The 15,132-nt window shown below is 32.9% G+C and overlaps 1 protein-coding gene across 18 annotated transcripts in view; it reads left to right on the forward strand.

Annotated features, from left to right (window-relative positions):
- Positions 1 to 14,846, forward strand: part of Nek1 (NIMA related kinase 1) — a 165,796-nt gene extending 150,950 nt beyond the window's left edge. For all 18 annotated transcript variants that reach the window (XM_063234760.1, XM_063234759.1, XM_063234764.1 and 15 more), the window contains 5 exons: positions 4,136 to 4,287; positions 8,901 to 9,109; positions 9,970 to 10,100; positions 10,272 to 10,404; positions 13,617 to 14,846. In XM_063234760.1, the coding sequence (XP_063090830.1) occupies positions 4,136 to 4,287; positions 8,901 to 9,109; positions 9,970 to 10,100; positions 10,272 to 10,404; positions 13,617 to 13,630 (639 nt within the window). In that variant the 3' untranslated portion in view covers positions 13,631 to 14,846. The remainder of the gene's footprint in view (positions 1 to 4,135; positions 4,288 to 8,900; positions 9,110 to 9,969; positions 10,101 to 10,271; positions 10,405 to 13,616) is intronic.
- Positions 14,847 to 15,132: the final 286 nt, after the last annotated feature.

Here is a 15,132-nt window from a genome sequence, read left to right on the forward strand (position 1 = left end):
TGAAAAAATATTCAAATTTATTAGGTTCATGTACCAATTCCACACAAGGAATATAAATGTTATGTACTGCAAATATTGACTAATAAAAATACTCAAAACAGAAATCAGTGTGGGAGAGCTGTATTCCACCTCCAGAAAAAACAAAACTAGTAAAGAGGTGATATTTGGTTTAAAGCCAGTGGTTTCTTCTGCTCTAAAGTTCACTGTTATTTTTCAGTGTAAACTGTTTAAGGGTGTTAGGTTATCCTCACAAGTGGCTGCAGGATGAATTTGTAGAAATTCCCACCCTCCCTTTCTCATTGTCTGGCAGGCTGCTGTTAGCAGATTCATCTGATCAACAAATACTGATAAATACTACATGCCAAGTACTGTACCTTTCTAAATGCTTAGATTACAGTGTTAAATAAAACACAAAAATTCTGTGCTTATGAAACTTATAATTTGGAAATATAGATAATAAAACATACTACATATTAAGCATTGATAAATAATTTGATAAAAAATAGTTTGGGCAGGCATGGTGCCACACACTCACCTCTAATATCCCAGAATTTGGTAGGCTGAGGCAGGAGGATCACTGAGTTCAAGGGCAGCCTGAACTACACAGCAAGACTCCGTCTCAAAAAAATAAATAAATATATTTTTTTCCTCTTATCGGAAGGAACTATTCATTAGGTATAGAGGTACTCCTCAGAGATTGCTCCTGGCTAGGACACATGCTTTCCTAATGTAGCGAAGGCCAATATGTACTCCCAAAGATTAAACCCACATTTTGCATTCTTGACTTTCTAAGAGAAAACTTCTCCCTCAAAATACAGTAGTAATATTTGGAATCCTATGATTTATAATCACATGAGAACTGAAGAAAGTTGAGTTAGTTACCTCTTAACTGCACTTCAAATTTGTAGTTAAGATGATGACCTAAGAGTCAGTCATAATTCGAGTTTTATTTGTGATAAAGTAACCAAAAAATTTGGCCTACTTTTACCCAAAATTGTGCTGGTTGATGTTTTTCTTCAGTTACTCATCCTTGAGACCCTTAGAGTCTACAGAATAAATCTCGTTTACCCACAATGAGCTTTATACTCTTTTAAGACCTGGTTTCAAAGAGACTTTGAAAATTAGCCGTATTTTGCTCCCAGCAGGCAGGCATTGGCCTGATAGGACCTATGCGTGCTCAGCACAAGGTAGCAGAGAAGCAGGATACCCACACTCTGTGCCCAGACAGTAGGAAAGATGTGTGCTTTACCATCATCCTCTCTCAAGTTTGTATTTTAGTCTGTTCTTCTTCACTCTGCAGGATAGTAAATAAGGGATGCAAAGACACCAGATGTGTTCTGCTGGTATTTTTCTTACCTTGAGAGTAGAGTGGAAAAACTGAACAGTGTGAAAATTTGAGCATTCCTTTTCTTGTTCTGACAATTACAAGATGGGAAAAAAGATTAACCAATAATTTATAAGGAGAACATATGCCTGAAGAGTCAACTGTCTTGATGTGCTAAAGTATCTATTTTATATAATTTTTGCTACTGATAGTATTCACAATTTTGTTTTAAACTCATTTTAATGAAGTTTATGCATTGAAGAAAAAAATGCTTGTAGAAGCTATTTTAAGAGAACAGTGATGCCAGACGTGGTGGCTCACACCTGTAATCCCAGCACTCGGGAGGCTGAGGCAGGAGGATCATTGCGAGTTCAAGACTAGCCTGGGCTACAAAGTGAGCTCAAGGCCAGCCTGAACTGCAATGAGACCCTGTCTCAAAAAGACAAAAAAAAAGAAAAGAAAAGAAAAGAAAAGAAAGAGAACAGTGGTATAATTTAATTGCAGTAAACATGGGCTCAACAAATGTGCCCATTATAAACAGCTTTATAATACACCTGAGCATTACCAATTCATAATTTATATGAAAAATTCTGAAGTTGAAAAAAGTTAACAGAATTCTTTAAACTTGAATTTTATATATAATTTTATTAATGAAGCTAATACTTGATAATGATACTATATGATGGTTCCCTTTATTTTTGAGAAGAAAACTATAAATATAAAGACAACATGCATTTTTAAAAATTTTTTAGGGTTCTAGAAAACATTACTGTCTTGTTTGACTTTATAATGATACCAAACACTATGTAGATGTTCATCGTGTGAAGAATCTCAAAAAAAAAAAAATGTAAATGAAGTAAGATCTCAGATAGTGTTATTGATGAGCTGATATTTACAGAATTTATTTCTGTAGATATTAAAACAGTAGACTGCTAGCTGGGCATGGTGGCTAACTTTTTGACTGAAGGTAAAGATTCTATTTAAGAACCACACAAGTCTTATCAATGAGTAAGGTATTCAAAGAGTTTCTCCTTTGGGAAATTATGTTATTTGATTAATCTTGCATGCCTGTCTTTGGTAGCCTAAGCAATTATTTAGGGATAACACTGTGTAATGTAACAACCATTGTTCCATTCTGATCATCTTGTTTTGAAGTCCTATATCGCCACTGGTTTTGTTGTTGTTATCTTTTTGCTTTTGCTGTTTTTTAATTGTGTGTTTGCTTCTTTTGTTTTTCTCTTTAAAATAAAACATAAATAAGAGTTTCTCCTTTTGGTAGCTGTCACACAGGTAGTTGGGTAAAAACTGTTGCAAGAGGTAAGCTGTTAAATTCCATGCCCACCTGAAATTTTTTCTAACTGTATCTTTTAATGTTATGATGTGAAAGCTATTTTAATTGATAAAAAGAATAAGCTAGAATTGAGAATATTTAATCAGGGCTAGCTAAAATTCTTCTCAGCCTAGAAAAAAATATTACCCTTTCAAGTAGCTCCATAAATTTATAGTACATGTATGGGATTTATTTTTCTTGATGAGTAATTACCTAAAGAATCTATTGCTAGAAGTTTATTTTGTTTTATTTTATTTGTACCAGAAATCAAACTCATGACCTTGTGCTTGCCAGGCAGGATCTTATGCCACTGAGCTATATCCTTAGGCCTAAGAGCCTATTTTATATATTGTTAACTTACAATATATATGATTGGAGGCATAAAAAGATGTGCATATTCTAACAATGGAAAATATATCTTTACCAACTTCACCAACTTGTAACTTGTGACCGTTTTTCCCTTAAGTGCTATAATATGTAAATGTGCTTAAATAATGAGAATGTGTCCTTTATTTTTCTCAAAAAATAGATTGTACTACTAAAATTGGCCACAAATACAAATTTTTATTAATATGCTAAACATTGTGTTTTCTTAAAAGTCTTCCATCTGGTGTAGAGTTCTTATCAGGACCTTAGTCATCATGTTTCGAAACTCACAAATTCCTTTAGGGTTAACCCACCCATAAAACTAGCTATCTGTTTCATATGCCTGCCAGTCATCACATTCTAATTGTTGAAAGGTTGGCAAATAATCTATTACTATTATCTGTGTTCTTATCCAACACAAATTCAAATTTTCAACACCTCAACTATGTGCTGTTTTTTATTTTCCAACACAATTAGCTGAGTTCCTCTGCTGTTATGAGTGATTCTTAGCATTGCCATTAGAGTGCTTTGTGCTCCAGCCTTTCACTCACAGTCCCAAGCCCAGGGAGACAGTGCTAGGCTTTCCTGTAACTGACTTGAGCCCCTAATTTAACCACTGATAACAAGCCAGTAACTTCATTGATTAAACAGTACCAAAGATTGTGAGTTGTGTGATTGTGCTTTGCTTCACTTCAAAGAATGCACTGCAGTGTTTCAGTAAGACTGTGTAGGGAAAGCTAAGCATAAGAAGATGAGAGAGCTACTCAGAAATACCACAAAAGAAGAAAAACATGGGCCATGGGTGCAAAACACAGAATGGGAATTTTCTAGCACTGCCTGATTCCTGACAGATTTCCAATTCCAGGGCAGATATATACCTAGGTAAACACCTCTCCCCATCATTTAGACGAACTTCTGTATGTTAAAACCAAATCATACCTCACAAATTTAGTTTATTAGCTGAAATTAAAAAGAATTAGGTTACAATCTTTGGCAACTTACCTTTGAATCCTCTTGTTCTAGTTCTTAAAATATGATTTATATATAACTTATTAGCTCTAATTGTCTTCCTTATTTTTAATTCTCCTAATAAGTAATCTGTTGACTCTTTTTAGATGTTGAGGACATGCTCACTTCCAGATCTCTCAAAGCTGTTCAGAACCCTAATGGATGTCCCCACTGTAGGAGATGTTCATCAAGACAATCTTGAAATAGACGAAATTGAAGATGAGCACATTAAAGAAGGGCCTTCTGATTCTGAAGACATGTAAGCATAATGTCATTCATAAACACTGGCATTAATGTAACTGCTGAATTGATAATTGTTTAAAACATTCCAAAAAGTAACTCATCTACACACTTTTTTGAAAATGATCTGTATCTGACTTTTCACTATAACTTTTTTACAATTTAAAGTATAGTTGTACAAATTTTGATAATGTACATCTGCTTCTAAATTATATAGTAAATCTCATTTGAAGGATATGAGAAAAAAATGGTTTCTGTTGTTGCTCACTATCTTATTATGCACTGTATACACTGGTTTGCATAGAGTAAGTACTCAGTAAATTCTTGTTAAGTGAATGAATGTTAGGAGGCAGTTTAATAGTGGAATACAATATAATGCCGAGATTATAGTGGAAATTATGAGTAATTAATACTCTACACTTCCCCAGGAAAATGACCAGAAAGCTCAACACCTGTGTCTTTTCCATGATTTCATGGCCATGTCAATGGGGGAGCTGGCGTGCAGAGTAGTGGTTTTGTTTGTGTAGGGTAGGAAAAGGGATTACTGTGTGTATGTGTGTATGTGTGTGTGTGTGTCTGTGTGTGTGTTTTGCATATAATTTGATTACCTTTATAAAATTTATTTCTTTATGATTCATAGGAAACCTAGATTTCAGGAGAGAAATGTAACCAAAAAGCTTTTGAGAACTGTGGGGAGTGGGGGCCCCTTAGATAAAAATCCGCCTTTAACTTCTTCAATAGTAATCAGCCCTCTCAACACCTCAGTCAAATGTTATAAGTTTTTGGAGTAAAAAAATGAAAATACCCTTGAGTAAAGTATTTGTAAAAGCACAATTAGGAATCTCTATTAAAATGGCAGAGCCCTCTAGCCCAACTGATCTATAACATTCAACACACACACACACACACACACACACACACACACACACACACTATGAATGATGAGGAGAAAATGCAGTAAAATGCCTTTAAAAATTCATAATCCCTCAAAGCTAATCTCAAGGGCATTACAGTAGAAGAAATTTCAGATAAAGAACTAAAAAACAAACATTTGAAGAGATTTTGAAAAGAACAAAAAAGCATCAAGTAATTTTAAAAGGATAAATAAGATTGGTGAACACTTAGCCAAACTGACCAAAAGAAGAAAAGATTCATATCAATGCAATTATAAATAGAAAAGGTAAAATCACTGTGGACACCATTCCAACCCAGAGGAGTTAAAGAAACTATTTCAAAAAAGCGCGTTCCTATAAATTGGAGAATCTGGAAGTAAATACGTTCCTAGACAATATAATTTACCAAAATTGAAGAAAATATAAAAATCCCAAATAGGCTAATTACAATGAAATTGAAGTAACTGACCTGATGGAGTCACTACTGAATTTTATCATAACTTCAGGGAGGGACTAATGTCAATATTTCCCAAACTCTTTTATAAAATTGAAAGAGAAGGAACGCTGCCAAACTCATTCCTTTAAGCCAACCTTACCCTGATACCAAAACCAAAGTTTCAACAAAAAAAGTAAGAAAACTGCAAGCTATTAAACCTTTAATGAACATAAGTGTAAAAACCCTCAACAAGATACTTGCAAGCAGAATACAACAAACCATTATAGAGATCACACATTATGACCAAGTTGGCGCCATTCCAAAGCAGCAAGGATAGTATAAAATGCATAAATCAGTAAATGTAATAACACCATATACATAGAAGTAAGAGTAAAAACCACATGATCATCTCAATAAATGCAGAAAAAGCCTTTGACAATCTTTAACACCCATTCATGATTTTTAAAAAAACCTAATGAAAATAGGTATATAAGGGCCTTCTCTCAAACTTACAAAAGCCAATTGTGACAAAGCCAAGTATAATAAGCCAATTCTAAGAAAAACTGAAAGTATTACTTCTAAAACCAGCAATGAAACATGCATTTCCATTCTTACCACTCCTATTCAATACTCTAAACTTTAACCAGAGAAAGAAAGAGATACAAGTATGAAAAGAATTTAACTATCTCTATTTGAAAATAGTATGATCCTTTACACAGAAGATCCCCTCGCCGCCCCCCCCCCCAAAAAAAAACAGCTTGGCCATAAGACTCATAGTACTAATTAACAAATTCAGAAATGTGTCATAATACAAAATCAGCACACAGAACTCAGTAACATCCTATGAACCAGTAATGAACCATAAAATAAATCAGGAAAATATTTATAACCATGGTATCTCAAAGAAAAATGTTCATATGTAGGCGATCAACCTAACCAAGGAGGTGAAAGGCCTATATAATAAACACAACAGTACTCTGAATAGAGATTGAAGAGTACATTAAAAAATTGACATCTCTTTTCTGGATAGGAAGAATCAATATTGTCAAAGTGGCCTTATTACCAAAAATGATACATAGATATAGTGCATCTCTAGTCAAAAATACCAACAGTATTCTTTACAGAACTGGAAAAAATTCTAAGATTTATAGAAACCAGAAGAGCCCCAGAAAAGCCAAAACATCTTGAGCAAAAAGAGAAAAATGAGAGGCATTATAAACTTGAATTTCAAGTTACATTATAAAGCTACAGTAATAAAAAGAGCAATTGAAATGAATAGGCACTTCTCAAAAGAAAAACTACACATAACCAATAAGTATAAAAAGATGCTCAGCATCTTAGCCATTAGGGAAATGCAAATTATTAAAACAACATTTCAGGAGGAATAGCTATCAAAGACTTAACAACCACAAATACTGGCAAAGATGTGAGAATAAGGGAACCCTCTTGCGTTGTTTACGGGAATGTGAACTGGTATAACCACAGTGCAAATCAATATCAACATTCTTCAAAAACTAAAAATAGCAATGCCATTTAATCTAGTTGGTATCTTCCTGAAGCAGTTAAAGTCATCATATTACAATGATATATACATACTCGTGTTTATAGCAGCCTAATCCACAGTAACTGGATTATGGAAACAGCTTATATGTCCATCAGCAGATGACGGATAAAGAAGGTGTGTGTGTGTGTGTGTGTGTGTGTGTACATACCATAGAGTATTACTCAACCATAAATAAAAATAAATTGAATTGTCTAAGAAATGGATGGATCTTAAGACTGCGATGTTAAATGAAATAAACCAAACACAGATTAAATATCACATGCACATGGTTTCTCTTACATGAGGGACTCAAACTCAATAAATAATTTCAAGAGAAATATAAAGGAGTGATGTTAAGGAACAGGGCAAGAGGAGCAGTGTTGGAGATAGCATGGACATCTGGAAGGGGAAGGAGGGAATTCAGTATGCTCAAGATGCTGAGTATGTGTGTACGTTAATTCCCCAAAATGAATTTAATTATATATCACAAACATATACTAATAAAAAATATTTAATGAGGGGCCGGAGGTTTAGCTCAGTGGCACAAGTGCCTGCTTGGCAAGTGCAAAGTTGTGAGTTCTGTCCTCAGTACAAAAAAAAAAAGTGGGCTGGGGATTTAGTTCAGTGTCATAAGCACTTGCCTGGCAAGCACAAGGTTGTGAGTTTGATCCCTGGTACCGCCAAAAAAATTTTTTTTTAATGTGATGACTTTGATTTACAATTTCCATGTCCCTAATATTAGTTTTGTTTAAATAATAAGATGAAATTGCTTAATAAGCTAGGATACTATATAGATATAATAAACACTTGTAAAATATAAGTAAATACTATATAAATGTAAACTATAATATACAGTGTTTTAGTTTATTAAGCAATTTGATCCTATTTTATCTGTATAAATTATTTCTGTATTTATAATCCCATTAAAAATAGTAATAATACACTGATCATTATTTAAAAAGAAGATTTTTAGTATTATGGTAGTATATTCTAATTACACAGAAAGTATTTATTATGTATTTTAGAAACATCTTTGAGAGTACATGCCTAAAAGTCAGATTCCTACACCATAGAGTTAATTTGAACAGTCGCTTCCATTTCTGTAAGAGCAGGGTTGGGGCTTTAGATCAGTAATAGAGTACCTGCCTAATGGGAGAAGTCCTGGGTTTGATCCTTGGCACCATTAAAAAGTTTAAAAGTTCAAATATCCACGAACATTTATATGGAAAGTCTTTCAGGCAGTGTACAACTGTTACATATTCACAGGAAGACTTTGACCTTTCAAATTATATAACAGAAATATTTGAATACTAAATATTTGTTTTAGAAGTGAAAAACATTAGTCTGACTCCTTAAAATAGCATCATTGTTTCAAAGTTTTTAAGGGATGAATAATATTGATGGTTATGTGATTCTCTTTGGCAAATCAAGACCATTGTAAACAAGTCACCTCCTGGCTTATGTATTCCAGAATATGTGTCATGTGCTATTTATCATATTTATCATTTATATTCATTCTCATTGTTTTGTTAAAAACTACATAGGGGCCTTGGGATTTAGCTTAGCAGCGTAAGTGCCTGCCTGGTTATGAGTTCAATCCCTTGTACCAAAAAAAAAAAAAAAATTACGTAGGGTTTTTTCAGACTACTTTTTATCTATGAGTCATATTTTTAAATAGAAAGGAGTACACACATATTCAGTTGAAGTAACATTTTTTAAATCAGTAAAGTTTTAGTGATGTTTAATTTTCTAAATTACAGTGTGTTTGAAGAAGCTGACCCAGATTTGCAAGAGCTTCAGGCCTCAATGGAGCAATTACTTAGGGAGCAGCCTGGTGAAGAATACAGTGAGGAGGAAGAGTCGGTCTTAAAGAACAGTGATGCAGAGCAAACTGCAAATGGTACAGATCTGGCAGATGAAGAGGACAATCCCAGCAGCGAAAGTGCCCTAAACGAAGAATGGCACTCAGGTGCATGATCATGGTTGAGGGTCTTTTTCTGTTTCAGTGTGAATAAACATTTTAAGTAGAGCGTATTCTCCAATATCTAATATGAGCCATTGTCAGCTTTAAAACTGAAGCATGGTTTTGTGTTCCTGCCTTTTTTCTTTTTACACAAATGTGTAAAGGTAGCTAATCCATTTCTTTCCCATTAAAAATCCCAGCAGTGACTTTTAATAGACTTTTATTATTGCTTGCTCTCCATTTTTTTACTTATTTCTCCAGTAATAAAGGTAATTTAATTTTTAACACTGTTTTGTTTCATTTTGAAACCATTCTTTGTTCAGAATATTACCCTTAATATGTATATAAAGTTCATGCATTTCAGTAACTATTTGGAATGCAGAATTAATGCAGAAAAACATTGTTCAGTCATTGTTTTCAAAATATATATGGTATATACATACCAAAAATACTGGGTATTCATAATTTTCCAGTGTTTTCCCAAAATGTTGTGTTATGTATCTCAGGTCATTTGACTCCTGTATGCTTTGTTATGTTATGGACTATGTGTATCATCAGCTTTTAAAACACAGTTCTTAGAACAGACTGATTCAATGTAGAGCACAGAAATATATTTTTCTCCTTTTTTTTTTTACTAAATTAAATGATGCATCTTGGATTTCTTTTTTACCTTGGTGGAAATCACTAGAAATGTTTTACTCTAACTGATTTACTATTTATATCATGTCCACAATTGTTTATATTAAAGGAATAAGTCATCTACATTAGTGACATCATTCATATGTCATAGAATCATAGTCTAGGGTTAGAATGTATTATTTTTTGAAATCATAAAATATCATTTTATTTTATTTTTTGTTTTTTAGATAATAGTGATGGTGAGGCTACTAGTGAATGTGAATATGATAGTGTCTTTAACCATTTAGAGGAACTGAGACTTCACCTGGAGCAAGAAATGGGCTTTGAAAAGTTTCTCAAGGTTTATGAGAAAATAAAAGTAAGTAAAATGTCAATTAAAATAATTACTTTTGAAGTATGCTCTGTTTGAATACTTGAGAAATATTGATGATCTTTATTGGTCATGACATTTATCATCAATAAATAATAAGTAAAATCTCCAATTAGAAAGTTAGTATTACAATGTTAATTTGCATTTGGAAATTTTTAGGCCATTCATGAAGATGAAGATGAAAATATTGAGATTTGTTCAACAGTAGTTCAGAATATTTTGGGAAATGAGCATCAGCATCTTTACGCCAAGATTCTTCATTTAGTAATGGCGGATGGAGCCTACCAAGAAGGTAAGATTTTTCTTACATAGCTTTATATTTTAAATAAATATGAAAAAAAAGAACATGGTATGCAAATTGATGAGTTTACATCACTTGTATTTTACCAAAATCAATATCAAACTCATACATACTACTTTTAAACAACTATAAAGTTAACTGTTATGTATTTTTCCTGATGTGTCATATAGTTTTATTGTCTTAGGTTGTCAGTATCTTTTAATTTATAAGTAGCATTTAAATTTTAAAAAATTTTAAGATCTAACTGGATAGCTCTACAAATCAGAATAATTCTTATCAAGGATGTGATAAGAAGCATTTATACACATAAATGTATATAGTTTTGAGCAAGAATTTATTTTTAAAATATTTTCAAAAGAATTAATCCTATTAATGAAATATTTTATGCACAGACTAAACTTAATGGTTTTGAATGTTGATGTCAAATGTTAGCATATAAATTTTCATAAAATTTACAAGATAAAATTAAATTTTAAAAAGTATTTTGAAAAAGCATATCTGGCAGATGAGTACAAGCAATATAATATGAAGCCAAGAATGAAGTCAGAATTCAAAGTATATGCTCCTAATGTCTCTACATTCTCTAAAGGCAAAGCACAGATTTGGTTTTGATCTTTCTAGCAAAGCAGGAAACTCAAGGAATTAAATGAGCCATGGTGTTCATGGGACAAAACATATTAGTTGCTCAGAGGACAGATATTTTTGGTATTGAAACCAATGTAATAATTTCCCATGATGCTTAACAAGAAGCAGCTACCATATAGTGTTCTTCGAGTTTAAATAACATAAGGAGAAAAAAATTTTTTCTAGGAGCAAAAAATCCAAGCAAGGAGCAAAGATCCACCCCCCAGCACAAACTCAAGTGTTAGTCTTTGCAAATTTCTGTCAGTTGTAAATTACAGCTATAATACAGATGTTTTATTTTTCTAGATAGTAAAAGATTACCATCAAAATAAAAATCTATTTGTGTGTGGTGCAGGGGGTTGAACCCACTGTGCTGAGCTACATCCCCAGGCAAGTATTATCTAGAATATGGATTTCTGATTTTATTAAGATCTTAAGCTCGGCTGGGGATTTAGCTCAGCGGCATAAGTGCCTGCCTTGCAAGCAGGCAGTCGTGAGTTTGATCCCTGGTACCGATAAAAAGGAAAAAGACAAAAAAAAAAAAAAAAAAAAAAAAAGATCTTAGGCTTCATCTTCTAAAAACAATACTACAATGAAAAATATCCTCAGTAATTCTTATAATATTTGGATTTCATGGGTCTGTTTCTCATAATACATTGTAGTGTAAGTTGCTGGCATGAGGCCTGAGGATGATTCCAAGTAAGTAAATCTGCAGAGAATATCATACCAGTTCTGTTTGTATTCAGACTATTCATCCTTCAGGCAGTTCTCCACAGTATTTTCCATGGAGCTTTTCACACTAATCAGCAGCAGTGTGCTTAGGCTTTTGCTTCATTTATCATGTATCTGGAGAGCTTTTATTTTGCTTTGCCTCTTAAATGGAGATCTGTAAATAATCAACTTAGCCACAAGGTAAATTTGACATCCTCTTTTAGACAGCTGAGTGGCTTCAACAGGATACATGCCTACATAGGTTAACCCCCCTGAAAGGCCCAAGCATCAGACCAGGCTGATGGATCCCTCCAGAAGCAGTATCAGATTTTTCCCTAAAATGAAGATAGAAAGGAAATAAGGACTCCAGAGTTCTTTAACCTAGGAAAAAAAAAGAGTATAAATCAATTAAAGCCAAATGGCTATCTTAGTAGGTAAAGAAAAAAGAACTCTGGTAGCCTTTTAAAAAAAAAAATCTTAGTATAGCTCATAAAATGGTATAACTTACTAATATAGCCACTGCATAAGCTAGTTGTAAAATGTGTATTGTATTATTCAAAAGGCTTAGCTTGAAAACTATACCTTTAATAAGGCTAATACTGATTAGTCCATAGCAGGGTACTCTCCAATGTCAGAAGTGAAAAACAATTATTACAATTTATAAATTAACACTTTTCTTAATAGGTTCCTCCATAAGGAGAGGAGTATAACAGTGATCAATGGTAGACTGATGGGAGTCCTCACATAGAATAGTAGCACTAACAGCCAAGCTCATAGAATTTTTTTTTTTTTGTACTGAGATCGAACTCATGACCTCATACTTGCCAGGCAGGTGTTTAAGCCACTGAGCTAAATCCCCAGCCCAGCTCACAGATTCTTAAAGAGAAACATATACCTTCCGTCCACATTCATTTTAGATGGAACTTTATGCTGTGTTTATGTAATGATTCCACATATCAAAATGATTGATAAAGCAGTTAAACAATAATTTCTATTAAGTCAAATAAGTATATGTTACACTTGTATAATATTTTAAAATAATTTTGTTTAGTTGAATATATAATAAAAGTAGAAACCGTAAGAAGAAAGAATGCACATGAATTTCAGGCTACTGGGTTTGGGATGTGACTCGGTGGTGTAGCACTTGCCTAGCATATGCAAGGCCCTGGATTTGAGCTGAAAGGAAAGGAGGCAGGCAGGCGCACAGAGGAAGGAAAGGGAGTGGAGGGAGGGAGAGGAAGAAGGAAAGAGAAAGGAAAAGGAGAGGAAAGGGAAGAAAATTGGGGAAGAAGAGGTGAGGTAAGAAGGAAGAGAGGGAAAAAGAAAAGGAGGAAGGAAGGAAGGAAAAGGGAAACAAGGAGAAAGGAAGGGAGCGAGCCAAACATAAATATGATGAACAGTTAATTATATTACACCATAGCAATATGCAGATACTCAAGTTGATGTGAAATATCCATGATTGAAAACTATGGAGATCACATATACCTACCTTGTGGATCCTACCATTAACATTTTTTAATATTTCTTTATCATCTTGCTTGCTCTTATTTATCCTTTCCATTCATAATATATTTGAAATAGAAAAACTCAAGTCTCAAAACTGTGTTTCGGTGTAATTTTTGCAAAGATAAATACAGTAAAGAAATCTGGAAAAAGTTGTATATAATTATTAGCATTAGTTGTCTGATGATTTTTTGTTTCCCATTTTATTCTTTCTTACAGCATATGAATATCTTATCAGTATCTACTATTATAATGAAAACTGCATTAAATCTCTTTTCCTTTATTATAAAAAAGAATGAGTGTTTAAACTAGCAGATACAATTTGATTAGAAATGAAGTGAATTATTATTTTCTGTTTTCTACAGATAATGATGAATAATCCTCAGGACTTTCTTTAATCCTCAACTATATGGAAGCATTTGAATTTGGCTCATCAGAATAACAAACTTCAGTGGGAAAATAGAGATTATTTATAAGAAATAACAGATTTAAGATGGGCATGTTTATTGCATAAGAAAAGATAGACAAACATGATTTGTCAGTTAAGAATCTAGCATTTTATCTATTTTATTTTGTTTTTTAATTTTGTAGTTAAATACTGTATAGTGATCAGATCACCAACCAAAGCATAAGCAGCATTGACCTAGAACTGGACTTAATGATTTTGAAGACTTACCATACAATAAGGTAGCTTTGACTCAGTAAATGTCTTTAGATTGAAGGAATTACCTCTGTTATGAGAGACCTGCTCTTTTGTTTTAGTAGTTCAGCATCACTGTTTTGTTTTGCTGTTTGGTTTTTGTTCCCAGTGTAACACTTGTCTTCATCCTGACCAGCAATTCTGCACTAATTAACCTTGTCAAAGGCTCTATTTAAGTCTTTACATTTTGAAGTGGAATTTTTAGCTTTGAAGTTTATATTCTCAAGTCATTTTTCAGCCAATGTATCTCCTGAAGTAGCTGAGTGGAAACAGTCTGTAGAAACAGTTTTAGAAATCACTGAAAGGTTTGATTATAAATGACTCACAAAATTATATTTCCTGATATTTAAAAAAGTTGTATAATTCTACTTCTTTTTGAGAACCAGAAATATTATGTCTTAAAAATTAGGCTGTGAATTATAATACTGACCTAGCATATAGCATAAAGTTACCCTTTGGTTTTTCACTTCTTCTCATGCATGTGCTTCAGTGACATTAAGAAAGAAAAAGGAATCATTTTTATTTTGACAGTGACATTTTTGGTAACATGAGTAAATGTTTACCATTTTTATTTTCATTATGAGTGGGTTTCCTTAGATTATTGAGATGATGGTGACACAGCTTCCATTACACTGCAGCAAGTATTACTTGGTTTCATTAGAGATGCCTACTGTCCAGATGTTTTTAGGAATAAAAGCAGAATTTTTGAACCTCTGAGTAAAAAGCAGCCTGATTGGCATAGTCTATAATTTGAAAAAATCTTAACTTGCAGCACTATCAATACTATGTTGACTTTGTTATGTATATTATTTTTTAACATTTAAAACTCTAAACAGTTGATTTTATATGTTTATTGCAGATTACTATTAAATTTTTATTATCTACCTGAAGTAAATCACTGGTTGTCTTTATTTATTAGCACTTTTCTCAATAAGATGCTTTTGTACAGAGCTGAGAATAATTGGTTTTGTCCTAATTATCGCCTTTTTAATAGAGGAACATTTGAGTTGTATACTTTAATTCTCTATAATCCTGAAAGGTGAGAATTATTGGAGGCATTATTTGTTAATTTAAACTATCAGAAAAGCAAATAGTGGTTTAATACAGTACAAAATAAGCTGTATTATCCAGTATTTCAAAAGATACCATATATACAAATAGGGATTACAAATAGGATTTAT

The sequence above is a fragment of the Cavia porcellus genome, unplaced genomic scaffold, assembly GCF_034190915.1.
Source record: "Cavia porcellus strain 051 isolate PalLab524CR breed Dunkin Hartley unplaced genomic scaffold, mCavPor4.1 scaffold_24, whole genome shotgun sequence".
Taxonomy (NCBI): Eukaryota; Metazoa; Chordata; class Mammalia; order Rodentia; family Caviidae; genus Cavia; species Cavia porcellus.